Source organism: Cavia porcellus, unplaced genomic scaffold (genome assembly GCF_034190915.1).
Source record: "Cavia porcellus strain 051 isolate PalLab524CR breed Dunkin Hartley unplaced genomic scaffold, mCavPor4.1 scaffold_3, whole genome shotgun sequence".
Classification (NCBI taxonomy): domain Eukaryota; kingdom Metazoa; phylum Chordata; class Mammalia; order Rodentia; family Caviidae; genus Cavia; species Cavia porcellus.
This window is the reverse complement of record NW_026947486.1, coordinates 25876185-25894203: the sequence shown is the minus strand read 5'-3', so window position 1 is coordinate 25894203 and position 18019 is coordinate 25876185. Positions and strand designations below refer to the sequence as shown.

At 38.0% G+C, this 18019-nt stretch overlaps 1 protein-coding gene across 17 annotated transcripts in view; it reads left to right on the top strand.

The window, feature by feature from the left end:
* The window catches only part of LOC100720927 (constitutive coactivator of PPAR-gamma-like protein 2), a 478018-nt gene that overhangs the window by 305704 nt on the left and 154295 nt on the right, over positions 1-18019 (top strand). For 16 of the 17 annotated variants that reach the window (XR_010046553.1, XR_010046554.1, XR_010046557.1 and 13 more), the window contains 5 exons: positions 9096-9195; positions 9721-9788; positions 10183-10463; positions 11121-11394; positions 12001-12172. Coding sequence is in view for 12 of the 17 variants with exons in the window: in XM_063245942.1 (XP_063102012.1) it covers positions 9096-9195; positions 9721-9788; positions 10183-10463; positions 11121-11394; positions 12001-12172 (895 nt within the window). In the remaining 5 variants the exon portion in view is untranslated. Of the gene's footprint in view, positions 1-9095; positions 9196-9720; positions 9789-10182; positions 10464-11120; positions 11395-12000; positions 12173-18019 lie in introns of those variants that run through there. The other variant, XM_063245949.1, reaches the window with a different exon arrangement.

Here is an 18019-nt window from a genome sequence, read left to right as displayed (position 1 = left end):
GGTGATTGAACCAGTGATACTCTATGACTGAACTACCTATTTAGTCCCATAAAATCATTTTCAATAGTTTCTGAATTATGAGGAAATCTCTCCTAAGCAAATATAGGAGAACAATTAAGCAATAGAGGTTGACTATCTGTAATGCAAAAATCTGAAATGCTCCTAAATCCAAAGTCTTTTGAGGGCAGTCATGATGTTGCTGGTAGACAGTTCCACACCTGACCTTATATGATGGATAAAGTAAAAATGCTCATGCACTAACAGAAGTGTATTGTGTAAGTTGCCTGTTTTAGTTACTTTATTCTCATCACTGAGACAAAATACCTGATGCCCAAGTTGGGAAAGGAAAGGTTATTTCTTACAGATTTTGGAGGTTTCGGTCCACATTCAGTTGGCTCCAAGACAGGCGGGAATGGCTGGGCCACAGTTCATGGCAGCTGCAAACAGCAAGCCAGAACCAGCAAAGGGCAAGACACACCTTCTTCCTGCCATTACATCACATCCTGGCTCCACCCCTATGTGAGTGGAGCACTGACACCATCAATCCAAGTACTAGACAATGAACCAATCACAAATACACAATGCAAACTCATGAGGCCTGGGGGACACAGACATAAACCATGACATTCCACCCTTGGCCCCCAGGACTCATGTACATCCTTTATACAAAAGACATTTAATCCACCTCCAAGAGTTGCCAAAGTCCTAACAGCTTCAGTATTGCTGAAAAGTCCAAGTCACGAGTCTCCTCCAAGATCTATGGTAAACTCATAACTGTAACCCCCTGTACAAATGAAACAAGGTTAAATGTTGCTGAAATGCAAAGGCACAAGATAAACATTACCATTCCAAAAGTTACAAATAGAGAAATATAAAGCATTGGAAACAAAGCAAGTCCAACATCCAGCAGGACGAACATTAAGTCCTAGAGTTTCAAGCTCAGCATCTGAAGCAATCTGGTTGCAGGCTCCAAAACGCTTGAGTGATTCCACCCTCAGGGCACCTCTGGTGATTTCAACTCCCGGAGCTTTTCTCTTAAATCTTCTCTGCTCGTTTTTTGCAGCTTCCCTTGGATCATCCACATTCCTGGCTTTTGCAAACTTCTAGGTTCTCCACTATACCTTCGGCTTCACACTTACATCTTCACAAATTGCCCTCTCAGCAGCACACTGCTTGGCCTCCCATACCCTTTGCAATCGAGGTAGAAGTGGTCTTACCCTCAGAATTCATGTATTTTCCTTACACCTAAAATCAGCACCTTGTGAATACCGCCAAGGTCTGCTGGCAGCTGGAGCAGTAACCAGGCTTTTCTCTCTCTTGGCTGTAGGGGTCAGTTGCCTGGATTGCAGGGCTCTGTTTACCTGTTTGTGATGAAAAGTTTCTCTATGTTGCTGCCATTCTGGAACCTCATGTGGCCGCTGTCGCCATTCTGGAACATGGCTCTCTGCAGCTTTTCCCTCTGAGCAGATTCTTTCACCTTTGTAGTGAGGCTGCAAAGGGTGGGGACCCGCTTCCTGGGATGCCCAAGGGCCATCTTTCTTATCTCTCTGTTTCTCCTCAGGAATCAAAATCTCAACTCTGTCTTTAAAATCCACAGCCTTCCTGGAATTTTCCTTCTGGCTAAACTCACAATATTGCAAATTATCCTGCTGGGCTCTTTGCTCTTGATTTGAAACATAAAGCTGGCTGAAAGACCCCAACAATAGCCATGCCTCAGCCTCAATGTTTGATTGCTTTTTCATTTCTTTTTCAAGATTAATCAGTCCATTGCCCTTTGTCTCAGTCTCAGGCAAAGTCTCTGGGCAGGAGCAAAATTCAGACAAACTTTCTGCCAAGCCATAACACGCATCATATGGAGTCCAACACTCAATGCAATCCTTCTTCCCAGCCGAAACATCCCAAGCCTGGTCTTTACCATGAGGCTTTCTATCAGCCTTCTGGTCTCCTGAGCTCTGACCACAATCTACTCTACAGAACAGCCCTAAGCTGTTCCAGCTCTATGCATCCAGGTGACATGTCCAAACCTTTCCAAATTCTGCCCACAAGCCATTTCCAAAGCCTCTCAAAAAACATGGTCAGGTATAGTCCCAGCAAACGACCCCACTCCTGGTACCAAATTCTGTCTTAGTTACTTTATGTTCGTCGCTGAGACAAAATACCTGATGCCCAATTTGGGAAAGGAAAAGTTTATTTCTTACAGTTTTTGGAGGTTTCAGTCTCTACTCAGTTGGCTCCAAGACAGGCGGGAATAGCTGGGCCACAGTTCATGGCAGCTGCAAACAGCAAGCCAGAACCAGCAAACGATAAGGCATACCTTCTTCCTGCCATTACATCACATCCTGGCTCCACCCCTATGTGAGTGGAGCACTGACACCATCAATCCAAGCACTAGACAATGAGCCAATCACAAATACACAATGCAAACTCATGAGGCCTGGGGGACACAGACATAAATCATGACATTGCCTTTAAGTTATATTTTTAAGGAGGATGTTAAGCATAAATGAATTTAATGTTAAGGCTTAGGTCCTATACAAGAGATATCATTATATATGTGTAAATATTTCAAAATTTTAAAAATCTGGAATCTGAAACATTTCTGACCCCAAGCATTTCAGATAAGAGACATTCAATGTGTAGTATTAAAAAGGAAGATTCTACTTTGCCGAGATCTGTGAATATATGATAAAAAGGGCAGGACTTGATTCAGTACACTCATTGAGTAAATAATAAATTTGTATGTTCCAGGTTTTACGCTAGGTATTATAAATGTAGAAAAAACATTTTATGTTCTCATAGAACTGAGGTTAAATGTAGAGGAAGAACCAAATAAATAAGTACAATAAATAAAAGCTATGAAGAACAAGAAAATATGGTCAGATAAAGTTTGACATAATTGGTGCCCCTTGAAGGAAGAATAAGTGTTTGCCTACCATGGCACAGAATAGAGGACTACATTGAGGAAAGTACATGTAATTCAGTATTTCATGAAATTGAATCATAGAGCTTTACTAACATGCATAGTCTACAGGTAATTGTTAAATGCAAAGGAAAAAAAAAAACACTTAGAATGGGTAGTCCATATCTGTAATCCCAGAATTCTGGGAGACTGAGGCAGGAGGATCCCAGGTTCAAGACCAGCCAGGGTAACTTTTTTTTCGAGACCCTGTCACAACATAAAAAAGGGCTAGAAGTGTAGTTAAAGAAAAGAAGAAGCATGGCAAAAATAATGTGATGATATGGTTCCATTTAATTGAAAAAACCAAAACCATATTGCTGTGTGTATGGGTATATAAACAGAGCAAAACTTATGAAAGAAATCTGCCATACTCGTTACTTTTCAGGAGGGAAATGGATGTAGAAGTAGAGATTTTTTAGGGATAGTCTGTATGGTTTGTTTGTTTTAGGAGATTGTTTACAAATATTATGTGTTATTAAGTATAACAAGACCATGAATAAATAAATAAATGTCATGTTGATATGATGGAATGTTATGTAATTTCAGAGGCACCAACTCTAACCTAATACTTTGCAGACATTTTCTAGATTTGAAATGTTTTCAAAACAATTATATCAAGTTTAGGGTTGTCTTTTCTTTCTTTTTTTCCTTTTAGACTTTTGACACAGGGTCTGCTAAGTAGTTAAGGCTAGCTCAAGGTTGAAGTTGCAGCAATTCTCCTGCCTCAGCCTGCCAAGTGCTACAATTACAGGCATGCATCACCACAGCCAGCTCAAATCAAGTTTTTGAGAATGCGGAGTGATTTTGTTTCTAATTTAGACTGAATGACCTGGAGATCTCAGTTCCTTTGTTCATGTACATGCATGCCTGCATTCAGATAAAGAGGCTTGGGATGCTATATAGATCCTAGGTTTGAATAATCACAGTCTCCAAAAGATAACATTATAAATATTTAAAATTTTTCTTAGTATATACTGATTATATATAGAAAGAAATATTTTTATAGCCAGTTTTTTGTAGAAAATACTCAACACGGGAACTGGATATTCTCATACATTGATGATTTGAGATATGTGTTTTAGAAAGGAATTTAGAATCATACATCAAGAGTCTGAAAATTGAAGTTTGACTGACAGTGCAGGCCACAGCCACTTGACTGACCCAGAGGGGAGGCATCTCAAAGAAACACAGTGCATGGTGCAGCAACTTGAGTGATCCTGCACTGCTGTGCTCCAGCCGCCACATCCGGTGCCTGGGGCCCACTGGCGAAACCTGTCACTGCAGGTCCTGGAGCGACTTGGCACCACTATCTGCCCCCACCCCTGCTCCCGCTGCTACCAACCCGGAAAGAAGGAAGCACAAAGTCCACCACCAGCCACTGCTGCCGCCATGCTCCAGCCACTGCCACCCGGAGGGCAGGTGGGGCAAAGTAATACAGTGCAGGCCACAGTGCTTGACTGATCCTGAGGGGAGGGACCAACATATGCTGTCCCTTTCTGCAACTTACTAGCACATGGCAGTATGAAGGATCATCTAGCCAGTGTGCTTCAGAAGAATTGTAACCAAAAAAGAAAGAAACTGGGGCCTCCCAGAAGAAGTAAAAAAGATGGGAAGAGGACGCAAAAACAAAAAGTCCCCAGGTCCCAACCCTGAGAACATTGACCCTGGACAGGTAAATACAAAGGAGAATGAGAACAGCAAACATGCAATATCAGACACAGCACCACTGGACACAAAGAGATATATTCGGGACCTCATAGATGAGTTCAAAAGTGAAATGTTTAGCCAAATAAAACAAGATACAAGAAGATTAATAAGAGATACTAAGCACTCTTCATGCAGACACAGACGGAAGAAGGGAGGGACTCAAACAAAGGAGAGAACCATTTGATGAAGAATATAAAAAACATAGAATACATGAAGCAGATTCAAAGATATCACCAGGAAATTAAAAACTCTATGGAAAGATGGCAAATCAGCTTGAAAGAAACTAAGGATAGATTATCCAAACTGGAGGACAATTTTGCAATGTGGGAGTATGAAAGGGAAAACTTTTTAAAAATAACAAGAAAACAAGCAGTAACAATACAAAGGCTAGAAGATGACAAAAGAATCTATAACAAGACTAAAGAATGTGAATGAAGAAGCTGGGGTACAAACAAAGGAACTACAAAGGCTATTCACAGAAATAATTAAGGAAAACTTCCCAAACATAGGAAAAGGAAATGATATTCTGATATATGAGGCATATCTAGCCACCTACAACCCAAACAGAGCTATACCCAGGCATATAATAATCAAGATCCCAGAAATTCAGTATAAGAACAGAATATTAAAAGCTGTTAGAGACAAGAAACAGATAACCTATAAAGGAAGGCCCATCAGAATAACGGCAGACTTTTCGATACAAACCATCAAGTCAAGAGGAACTTGGAGTGAAATATTCCAAGCCCTGAAAGAAAATAATTTCCACCTCAGATTGATATACCCTGCTAAACTGTATCTAAAAATTAATGGGGAAAAAAGATGCTTCCAAGACAAAGAGGAACTTGGGAAATTTGCAACCACCAATCCAACTCTATAGAGAATGCTGCAGGGTATTCTAGAGAGAGAAAAAAGTACTAGGATTCTAGGACCAGTGGCAGAGAGGCCTCAATGAATGGAGCAGAAAACAGAATGAAGAAGATAAGCAAGACACTGATGGCAAAAAAAGAGCATAACAGAAATGAAGCAGAGAAGATTTTATTGAAAACTGATATGATTGATAGTATTAAGTCTGAGAGTATAGGCAACTACACTGAAGATGACAAGACTCTACAATACACATTCTGGTTTGATAAATGCCGGTTTTTGAAGTTCTATACTATATACAAAGTTGTGTTTTTATTAATACCGTTATGTACTGATATATTCAATTATACTATGTTTGATGATATAGCCAATTCTATCGGAGATAACAAGAGGCAACACAGGAACCAAGGTAGAACTCTTTGTACAACGGGCTTATATGTTTATTTTGTTTCATGTGTTTATAGGAATATGTTTTGTTTTGCCTTGCTTTGTTTTGTTTCTCCATCTAATATAGAAAGATAGAAATACATGTTAAGCCTCATGCATGTGTAAAATCTATAAACAGTTTATGAGAACTGATCTTATGATACATGATGAAATGAACAGCTACTTTGAAGAAAAAGGGCACTGAAGTACCCAGCGCTGATCCTGCAGTGTCATAATGTGAAACCCAGCAATAGTATTATTCTTTGTTCAGAGTGATATTAGCATACTTGGGTTTGTTCAATGTCAACATATGGTTATATGTTGAAGATATGGATAACTGCATATACGTTTAAGTGTATAGGATTGATAACCATATTTCTAAGTTTTTGTTGGATAGTTGAACAGAACTCAATGCAGTCTCACTTAGAATCCCCGCTTTATAGGCCTCACTTTAGTATCTTGAATAACTATTTGTAAGATGATCTGTAATCATCAATTATTGATTTCTTACTGTTTATTTTTTCTTTGAAATTATGTATTATTTCTACCCGTTTTCTGTTTTTATTTAGTCTTTCTTTAAATTAAATTTTTGAATAAGACCCTACAGTACCCAGTGCTGATCCCGGAGTGTCATGATGTGAAATCCAGCAATACTATGATTCTTTTTCAGAATGATTTTAAGCTGCTTTAGTTTGTTTAATCTAAACATAAATGAAGATATGGATAACTGCATGTATGTTTAAGTGTATGGGATTCACAACCTTGTTACTAAGTTTTTGTTGGACAGTTGAACAGAACTGTTTACGCTGTCACTGTTTGAATTCCCACTTTACATGTTCTATACTTGTACCTTGAACAACTATTTGTAAAACGGCAATATGTAAATATCAGCTAGTGATTTCTTACTGTTTATTTTTTTCTCTGAACATATGTATTATTTCTACCTATTTTCTGTTTTGTTTAGTCTTTCTTTAAGTAAAATTTTTTAAAAGTCTGAAAATTATTATTATAACCTTAGGCCTAATAATTACACTCCTAAAAATTTACCCTAGGAAGTAATCCAAAGACCTACATAAAAATATGCTTATGAGAACATTATCTGTAATGGAGAAGTTGGAAATGACTTTAGTGTCTTACATTGCAGTTGATGAAATATTATGAAGTCCTAAAATTGTATTTAAGCAGATTTTTAAGTGTGTTGCTTTGTTTTGTTTTACAGTACTGAAGATTGAACCCAAGGGCTCTCTACCACTGATCTACATCTTTAGGGTTGAAAGGGTAGACAGGGTCTTGCTAAGTGACCTAGGCTGCACTGAAATTTGAGGTCCTCCTCCCTCATTTTCCCTAGTGGCACAGATTATAGGCATGTGCTACCATGCCTGGATATTTAAGAGGACTTTTAAGTAACATTGGGAAAGGCTAGATGAGTGAAAGAGCTCCTGCTTCAGTCAAACCTTTCCTCATTGAGATTAATATTAATTCTTTTTACTTTCTTTGTTCTTTTGTGGTTCAGGGCCTTGTACATGCTAAGTCAATAGCTGTCTGCAACTGAGCTACACCTCAAGCTCTGTAACTTCTATTGCAGTTGTCAAAAGTTGGTTTTCCTTCTATTCGAACTTTGTATGTATTCTTTCTTGACTCTGTTCTTTCATAATTCTGTATGGCATTCCATTGTCTGACTACATTACAAGTTTACCCATTTTTTGTTAATATGTATTTGTGGTATTTCCAATTTGAGGCTATTGTAAATAAAACTGTTAATATTTTTGTTCATATCTTTTAGTGGGTATATGCATTCATTTTTGTGTAAATATTTAAGAGTAGGATTGCCATACCATGTGATGAATATGTTTAATTTGATAAAAAACTGCAAAACTGTTTTCTATACAGTACCAATGTGTATTCTCGCCAGCAGTGTTTTAGAGTGCCAGTTACTCCACATTCTTGCCAGTGCTTATTAATGATAGTCTTCAGTTTTTTCCATTCTGGTACGTTTGTAATAGTATCATATTTTGGTTTTATATGTATTTAATTGCTTTTAATTTTCATGTTCATACCTTTTCTAACCAATAGTTTCATTTTTAGCATATTTTCCTAAGAGCATAACCTGAGGGCTGAGAATTTAGCTCAGTGGCATAAGTGCCTGCCTTGCAAGCACGTGGTCGTGAGTTCGATCCCTGGTACTGGTTTAAAAAAAAAAACACATAACTTGCAATCCAAATCCAGAACAATATACTTTACAGGCAATGTATACTCTTGGCAGTAAAACTTAGCCAAATATGAGAAATAACCTAAATGTATCATATAATGGGAGTGGTTACATAATTTAGATGTATTCCTAATGATAAAATCTGTAGCCATTAACAATTATTTAGACAGATTAGTCACAATACTTTTTTTTGTACTGAGAACTGAACTCACAACCTCATGCTTGCCAGGCAGGTGCTTGTGCTTGCTGAGCTAAATCCTGAGCTAGAATACATTATTGTACTTGCAGTGTCAAACATAGGAAATGTATATTAAAATAGACTGGGTATAAATCAACAAAAATATTTTTAAAACTCTGTAAGAAAATGCTGCAATTGATTTGGTTGGTTGTACTATGTGATTTTTTTTCCTCCTTCTTTTTTTCCTTTTTAAAAATTAAGTTTATTGGTACATTTTACATATACATAATGACCACATTCATCATTGGGAACTTGTACCTGCCATGATATATCTTAGTTCCTCTTTTTTTCTGCCATCCTCCTCAGATCCCTTCAACCCCTCTTCCTCTCTTTATTTACAGAGCTTTATTTCCATTTTATCCTTTTTACTCATTTTTTTGTTTTCCCTTCCTCTACCATTCACCTTTAATTTTGAATTTCTTCCTATTTCTTTTCCTCCATCTTTACATATTTTTCTAAAGATCATCATTTTAGAATAGCACAAAATGTAAGTAAATTTCAAGTATCCAGATTTTAAGTTGTATGGTTCTTTCTCCCTACCTACTATATTTCTTGCAAAGTAGACATTTACTCATTTGTATTTCTTTATATATTTTATTTTCCTGTTATTTTGACTCCCAAATTATAAATTGTATGAAACAGCTACTCTTAAATTATTTGTTTTTCTGATAATCTGATGTTGTAACATCCAGTCTAGGACAGAAGATAAAATAGAACGATTCAAGAAAGCAGTTGAGTACTATTCAGTCACAACCAAGCTCTCTTCATTGCCAGTGGGTTCCTCCTTTCTAGGTAAGGCTTCTGTTTGACTGCCTTATTCATTAGGGGAACTGGGTTGACCCTTCAGGAACCCCAGGGCCTGAGCCGAATCACTTGTTTGTAGTTGTTTTCCTTGAAGTTATTCCTGTTTGCTACACATTTTCCTTTTGACTTACATGTCATTAAGAAAGAGTCCTGCCTTCCCAAATTTGTAGGTGAGTTAAAAAGCCATTTCCTTAGCTTGAGCTGCTTCTAGAGCTAACTCCTATTCTGGCATGGTGTGCAGTCCTGTCTTTGGAGTCAGGCCTGACTTTGAATTCTACCTCTACTGCCAACCCGCTATGTGACCTTTCCAAGTCACATTTGTATGAAATGTGTCTCATGATACCTACTCTATAGCGTTATTGTCTGATGAAATAATTTATATAAACTTCCTTTCATGGCACATAATAGCTATTGAATTAATTTTAACATTTTCATGTGATGATGATTTATTAGAGTATTACATGGTACAAGTATTAGGACTGACTAATGTACAGTCCTTTCTCTTGGCTTCAGGCTTTCGAAATAATCATCTTGGAAATCCTTCCCTTCCACGAAATCAAATCTCTGCTGGAAAGCCAATGGTAAGCATCATTTAGAAGACCTGAGACCACTTGTTAGCATTAAAGTCAGGTTGCTTATAATCTGAGTTGGTTAGGTAGGGTGATTAGTGCTATCAGTCTATCGGAAGGTATATCCATACATTACTTTTACATTGATTCAGGTAACCTATGTAAATAAAAGTAGTATCTACATTAGTAACTTTTCAGGCATTGCAAAAGTAGCTTAGCTACCATCAGAGAACGGTTCTAGGAAATCTGGATTGGCTCATATATCACTTTAGAATTATTTCTGCTTATTCTAAGTAGGTACTTTTTATCTCAAGAGTCGCTCTACTGGCATCGTCTACTGTATTTTAGAATCTGAGGGAAGGCTGGTAAAATGTTAAATGGCTTTTCTGTCTGCTTTGTCCTTTAGTTTCCTCACCATGCGCCCCAGAAAATGAAGTACTCACCACCATTCTCAGTGGGACCTAACTCATCTCTTCTCTTCACCTCCCATGCTCTGGGGGAATCCAATGCCTTTTCTGAGGATCCCATGATACAGGATAGTCCCTTTACCAGTTGGGCTGTGTCTTATGACACTTCTGCACCCCAGTTTCCTAATTACCTTACTTCCAAAACTTCACTTCCTTTACAACCAGACTCTTCACATTCTTCTTCCTCTAATGGTGATGAGCCAAATGGAGCCAGCTCTGAGTAAGTATCTGTATAAATATTCTGGAGAAAAGACTTAAAAAGGAATATGGGAAGTGTGTATTCTTGGCTTTCCTCTGCTAGTCTTGCTCTTTGGCCCTTTCCAGATGGTGATACTCAGACATCTATGGCATTACAGTAAAAGGTAGCATAGCCATTGGTTAGAGAAACTATGATATGGATGTATTATGTAACATATGAGTGTAATTTTACAATGATTGAATGTAAAAAGGAAAAGGGAATAATTTATCCACTTGCAGTATTGGAACAGCTGAATAGACAATTGTATTGCTTAGTAACTAAGGCAGGGTTCTTACTATATACTAGCTCATTTGTTTTTAGATTATACTTCTAATTCCTGGGAAGCAGAGTTGTATTTAGGTTGTAGTTCTAAGTATTTTCTTACAATATATGCAGGCTGTAAATATGGCCTCTTAAAAATATAAAGAACTTGGAGTGATTCCGATGACATTTGATTACTTTGGTTTGTATCAGATGAAAGAAGCCAGGAGGGCAGTAATTATAACTGATAGGAAAAGTATCAGGTCTAGAGTTAACCTCATGTCCTGACCCCCAGAGGGGTTTGTACAGTTCTGTAGGATGAGAATGAACATACTGAATAGAAATACCTGTTACAACTTCTTTTGCTAAATTTTTTAGTCACATCACAGAAACACTTCAGCAGCAGCCTGGATGGGAAGATTCTAATGGTGACAGAGGGTCTTGGGCACAGCCTGTTGATGGCGGAGTTTCAGAAGCCAACCTAGGTGATGGCGAGCCTCACATCCCATCTCTACTCTCAATGTCTACAAGGAACCACATGGATATCACCATTCCCCCTTTACCTCCGGTAGCTCCAGAAGTCTTACGGGTTGCTGAATATAGACACAGGAGGGGCCTTATGTATCCATATATCTACCATGTCCTCACTAAGGTGAGACAGCACATTAGCTCTTACCTGCTTACTCTGAACAACACTTTATGCGCACTGAGACTGGAAGTTCTCAAAAAAGTGTAATAGTTGGTATCTAGAAGATAAAAGCATAGGTTTGCTGGTGGCCCTCATTGTATTAAGGGCCTCAAGTGAAATGGGATCAATAGTAAATAAATCTCTGTAAGAGAATTATAACTATGACATTTTGCAATAGATAATGCACCAAGTTTGTGGGCTCTGATTCTAAGGATAGGCATTGTATAAGAAGGGCCTTTGTGCCCTTGTTCCTTATACTTAACTCTTCTTGTATTTCTACATAATTGTTCTTCACCTCTGGACTATCATACAAATTCACACCCCAACAAAATGCCTAAGATAAACTCTCTCCTTTGTCATCTAAAAGTTGATCGTAGTTGAGCTGTTTAAAGTGGAATTATACCTTAAAAATTGATTGTGGTGAGCTGGGCTTTGCACAGCTTCTTTTTAATCTGAAACAAATAGAAAATCCAGTAGTTAAGCCATAATTCATTGCTGGTTCTTCTAAGCTCAATTATAGACTTTGAAGAAACTCATTTTCTCTTTTTTCCTGGATCATTCTCTTATTAGGGTGAGATTAAGATCCCTGTATGTATTGAGGATGAGTGTAACATGGAGCTGCCTCCAGCTGCCCTTCTTTTCCGATCAGCTCGTCAGTATGTATATGGAGTCCTTTTTAGTTTGGCAGAGACACAGCGGAAAATGGAACGTCTGGCCATTCGGCGGCGGCTACCTGTAGAAGGTAAATGTAGTTCTAGCTTTGACAGTTCTCTCATTTTTTGCACATCAGAAAATATCTGTGCAACCATACCATACTTTGGCTATGGAGCAGTCTTAGAAAATACATTGTTCATCAGACTGACTACTGCTTATGAGAACCATGTTGAGCTTTCAGAATATAATAGTATATCTCCCACAATTTTTCCCCTTCATGCTTTTATTTTGAGATTAGATCTTGTAAGTAGTTGAAGTCTTTGAAGCTATTGGAATTTTTTTTTGGTACTGGGGATTGAACTCACAACCTTGTGCTTACCAGGCAAGCGCTTGAGCCCCTGAGCTAAACCCCCAGCCCAGCTATTATAATTTTTAAGCTACAGAGTGACATGGTTAAATTAATGTGTTCAATAGAACACTTTAGATTTCTGCGTCTAAGAAGATGGAGTAGATTAGATATACTTTGCCTATTAATTACAAATAAATTGCAGGACATTATGTATATAAAACAAGCAAAAATTTCTCTAGATTTAAGGAAGAGAGAGGGCAGACCAACTTATGACTTTGCGACCTAGGAAATGATGAGTGATACAATGGAAAGTTCCCTAGGTTTTTCTTACATGTCCTAGATTGGGTGCAGGACAAGGTGAGAAATGTCAGCAGCTGCACAACACACACACACACACACACACACACACACACACAGAACTTACTTCATTTCTCTGACTAAAGGAGTGAAAACAGCAACATAGCCAGACAGAAAATTTTTAGGTGTTAACTGTAATACTCAGCCAAACACCATGGAAAAAATGGTTTATCCCCACTATCAAAGGCCTTGTGAAGATCTAGTCTCACCAGGTTGTAATGAGGTGTTCACCTGCTCCTGGAGCAGTGTCAGATGAGGTCAAATTAGGAGCCAAGACTTTCATTCCCACCTAGCAGTAAGGAGGTAGTGTCCTCCTTTATCTACCAGAGTTGTCAGAAAAAAACTGCTAAAACACGATTTAAATAAGATCTAAAGCCTTTTTAAGTAATGCCCAAAATGTTTAGTCTTTAATTGAAAATTCTTCATTATACCAAGAACTAGGAAGGTTTCAAACTGTGATCTCATGTGTCAGGTGTGGTGGTGCATGCCTGTAATCCCAGCATCCTCAGCAGGATGCTGAGGCAGGAGGATTTCTGCAAGTTTGCAGCCAGCCTGTGTTACAAAATGAGTCAAGCCCATCATGAACTACATAGCAAGACCCTGACTCAGAAAAACAAACAAAAAATTGAGATCTCACACTAAGAAGTAATTAGCAAAATGACAAAACTTTGACTTCCTGGATAAAGATTTCAGACCAGACATTATTAAAATGTTCTAATAATTGCAAACATGCTTGAAAAAAAGTAGAAATTCTAAAGGGAGAAGTAGATTTAAAGATTGAAGTGGAAATTAAGAAAAACACAATAACCAAACAAAAGCACTAAACACCTGATTGTTTAAATGGCATAGTAGAACAAGAGAATGGAATTACTGAGCCTGCAAAGAAAGCAATAGAAATCATATTTTGATTGAGCCAGAATTGCATCAGCAGCAAGAAGGGGGTCTGAGTAGGACTCTTGTTCATGCCATTGACCCAGAGCTGCTGCAACTGGTAAGTAGAGGGTCCCAGATGGGCTCTTGTTCCCACCATTGACCAGGAGCTTTTGCAACTGGTCAGAGAGGTTCCAAGATGGGCTACTGCTTCCTTCATTGACAGGACTCAAGGACTGGAGACCAGCAGGAAAACCAGCAACACAGTGGGACCCTGGCTAGATGGCACACCATAGACAGGTGGGATTAGTGGTACAGAAAAGTCCAAAGCAACAATAACAATATGAGCCAGCCAGTGGTAAATTAGGTGAACCAGCTTTGTGCTTGGGGACAAAGACACCCAGAATAGAAGTGGGTGGGTAGAGTCACCTTCTTTTGTGCCCTATTTTTTTCCTTTTCTCTTTTTTCCTCTTTAAATCACTGGGGAGAACTCCAGCCACAGAGAACTAATCCTGTGTCCCAAATCCAAAGACAAATATCAGATCCAAACTCAGCACGAATCCATCTGCACTCTTGGCTAGAGGACATATTCTGGGATCACACTTGGACCAACCATAGAACTGTAGACACTAAAGGATTCTTCTTTTACTTTTCTCTGTCTGATAGCTTTTTCTCTTGGTAGTCTGCTAGGTTAGTGTGTTTTGCTTTGCTGTTTATTTTTAGTTTTGTTGGTTTTTGTTTGTCTTTTTTCCCCTTATTTTCTCTCTGTCCTGTGTGGCCCTGTTTTATTTTTCTTTCTGTATTTTTTTCATTATGTATATAATTTTTATTTCCTTTTATTCTTTTTTCTCCTCTTTTTCTTTTCCTTTTCCTTTTCTATTCTACATTTTCCCTCTCATTCACGATTTAGATCCTTAAACTTTCCCTTTATGTTATTCCCCTTGTCTTCTTCCTCTCTTTCATCAACTGTCCTCACTTCATTTTATGAGACTCTCCTATGGGTAAACATTGTCTCTTCCTTTCTAGTTCACTTCCATATTCCTAGGCTTTCTCTTCCAATTCCTCTCTCTTATATCTTACAATTACCTAAAATTTTGATGATCATCCTATGCCCACCAAATTTGCTCCTACTGTACTTATTTCTATCCACCTTTCCATCCTTACCACTAAACTTCTTAAACCCTCCCACAACAGGGTAATATCACTCTACTAAGTGGAAAAAAACATTGCATATAAATTCCTAATGTAAATTGAATTATACAATATAACTACAGAATGGGCTCGTATGGCTAAAGATATCACGCTAATAGTTACGTCAGTTTGTCAGTAGCCAGGCTGTGCTTGTGTATATTTTTATTGCTGACTGTACTACTTCAAACAGAATGCCATACCTGTTATAATCAGTTTTTTCTCCTCTATATGACAACACTGAGTTTGCAAGGAGTCATAACCATCACCATATTCCAACACCAAAGCAATAGGCCTTCAGTCAAAAAGATAGCAATTCCACATTCTTCATGTATGGGGAATGTCTTAGGATAGCCAGAAAGACCAACATCACCTATGTCTAGAAGCCATCCTTGAGAAACAGACATAACTTAGGAAAGCCTCAACAAAAGAAAGAATGCTATCTAACATGAGAAATCTACAAGCATCAAGATATAAAACAAAAGAAAATAGAAAATGAATAGAGGAAGAAGCAAAATGCAACCCCAAATGTGCAGCCCACCCAGCCCAATCCCAGGGCACAAAGGGATAGAGGCTAACCAGTGGAACACTCTGAAATGACAACAGCAAAAGTGAAGAAGCAAATGTAAGAGACCATAGAAAACCTAACATCCATGGTACGAAAAGAAATGACAGGGCTGGGGATATAGCTCTCAAGGTCCTGAGTTCAATTCCCAGTACCAAGAAAAAAAGAAATGACAACATGCAAGAAATGAAAGCAGACACAGGTAAAAAAAATAGAGGAGGTAAGGAAAATGATGGAAACCATGATACCCAATATAAATAAAAAATGTAATTAATGAAATAGGTCCAAATAGAAATGCAGATTAACAGCTCAATTGACAGCACTTGGGAGTCTGAGGCAAGAGGATCATTGTAAGTTCAAGACCAGCCTGGGCTACAAAGTGAGCTCAAGACCAGTCTGAATTGCATAATGAAACTCTGTCTCAAAAGAAAAAACAGCAACAACAACTTGGGGCTGGGGATTTAGCGCAGCAGCATAAACACCTGCCTTACAAGCGTGTGGTATTGAGTTCGATCCCAGGTACCGATTAAAAAAAAAAACTCAATTGAAAGTATACGCAACAAACCAAGAATGGCGGTGCATGCCTATAAACCCAGCACTTGGGAGGCCGAGGCAAGAGGATTGTTGCAAGTTCGAGACTAGCCTGGACTACAAATGAGATCAAGGCCAGCTCGAAGTACATAGCGAGACTCTGTCTCAGAAAAAAAAAAAATATAACAAAAGATTGAGGACAAGGATAGAATATCAGATCTAGAACACAGGAATGGGACTAGCAACGAGGAAAAGAAAGGTATTTTAAAAATGCAAGGCATTGCAAAAAATCAATCCAACAGTTACAAAATGAAGCAAAAAAAAATTTAAGTTTGAATGGAGTCAGTGAGAAAGCTGGAGACTGTTCAGATGCCAGTAAAAATTTCTTTACATAAATAATGGAAGAATTCTTCCTAAACATAGTAAATAATTCGACATACAAGTAAGTGAAGCATATAGAATTCCAAATAGCCATTACCAAAATAAATTGACAAGTCATATAATAAGATTACAGAAATTGGGGCCCCTCCAGGGGGAGAACCACCAGCATCTCCTGTGATCTGCACCATGTTGGAACTTAGGGTGCTAGGAAACCAAGCAAGCAGCTCCCCTCCCTGGTAAGCGGCTGTGGTGTGGCAGGCTGTGGCCCCTCCAGGGGAAGAACTACCAACCAGAGTCTCCTGAGATCCATGTTGGAACTTAGGACGCTGGGGAACCAAGCAACCAGCTTCCCTCTCTGCTAAGCAATATTGAGCCTACTGGTGCACGCGCTGAAAGTCAATCCTCCCACTTCCCCTACCTTCTCCTGCCCCCCATTAGCAAATGGGAACCAAAGATCTGAGCATCTCTTGAGAGGCTGACCATAGCAAATAAGGGGGTATTTCCTTCTACCATCTCCTTGAAGGCAAATATTTTTATTACTGTTTTGCTTTATTCTGATTAATGTACTGCTCTATTCAATATTCTGTTTTGTTAAGTTTTATAATGTTCTGTATTTCATTTTATTTTGATGTACATGATTGAAAGAACAATTATTGAGAAGATAATGAGATATACTGTGATACCTATTACTGTTATCCTGGTAACCTGGTGTGAAGTTCTGTACCAATTTCACTACACTGTCTCAGTTGGCTTTATTTTGTCTTGTTCTGTTTTATTTTATTACCTTCAAAATAAAAATTAAAAAGAATTACAAAAAAAGAGAAAAAAAGGTTACAGAAATTCAACACAAGATATTAGAATATTAAAAGCATCTAGAGAAAAGATACAAATCACCTATACAGGAAAGTCCATCAGAATCACAGCAAACTTCTCAACACAAACCCTCAAATCAAAGAGAGCCTGGAATGAGGTATTTCAAGCCCTAATAGTAAACAGTTTTCAATCCAGATTGATGTTCCCCACAAAACTGTCTTTCAAATTCAATGACAAAATCCATGAAAATGCAAAACTGAACCAATTCGTGACCACCAAACCACCTCTATGGGTAGTCTGAAGAATATATTAGAAAGAAATAACAAAGACCACAAACAAACGAACACCAATAAACAGAAACCACCAAGAAGTTCAAGTAATTAAACAGAGAAGACAAGGAACTGGCAACAGGAAAATAACATGAAAAAGATAAGCCAACACATATCAGTTATAACTATCAATTTAAATGATTTCAACTCACCAGTCAAAAGAAAAAGACTGACAGGATGGAACAATAAACAAGATACCCCTTGGTCTCCTTGGAGACATCATAGGGCTTTTTGATGACAAGGAACCAAAAAAAAAAAAAAGGAAAGGAAAAAAAGAAACAACATCCATCAATGTGCTGTAATCAAGAAACACATTTAATCCAAAAAGAAATTTGTAAACTAAAAATCAAAGGATAGAAAAAAATTCTGCCTGCCACAGCATTTTTTAAAAAGCAGATATATCTATTCTGTTTGTAGACAGTATAAACTGTAAGCCAAAACTGATCAAAAGAGACAAGGAAGATCACTACATACTTGTTAAGGGAAAACTCCAGAAATAAATAACAATCATAAGCATATATACATCAAACACTGGTGCTACATGAAACAAAT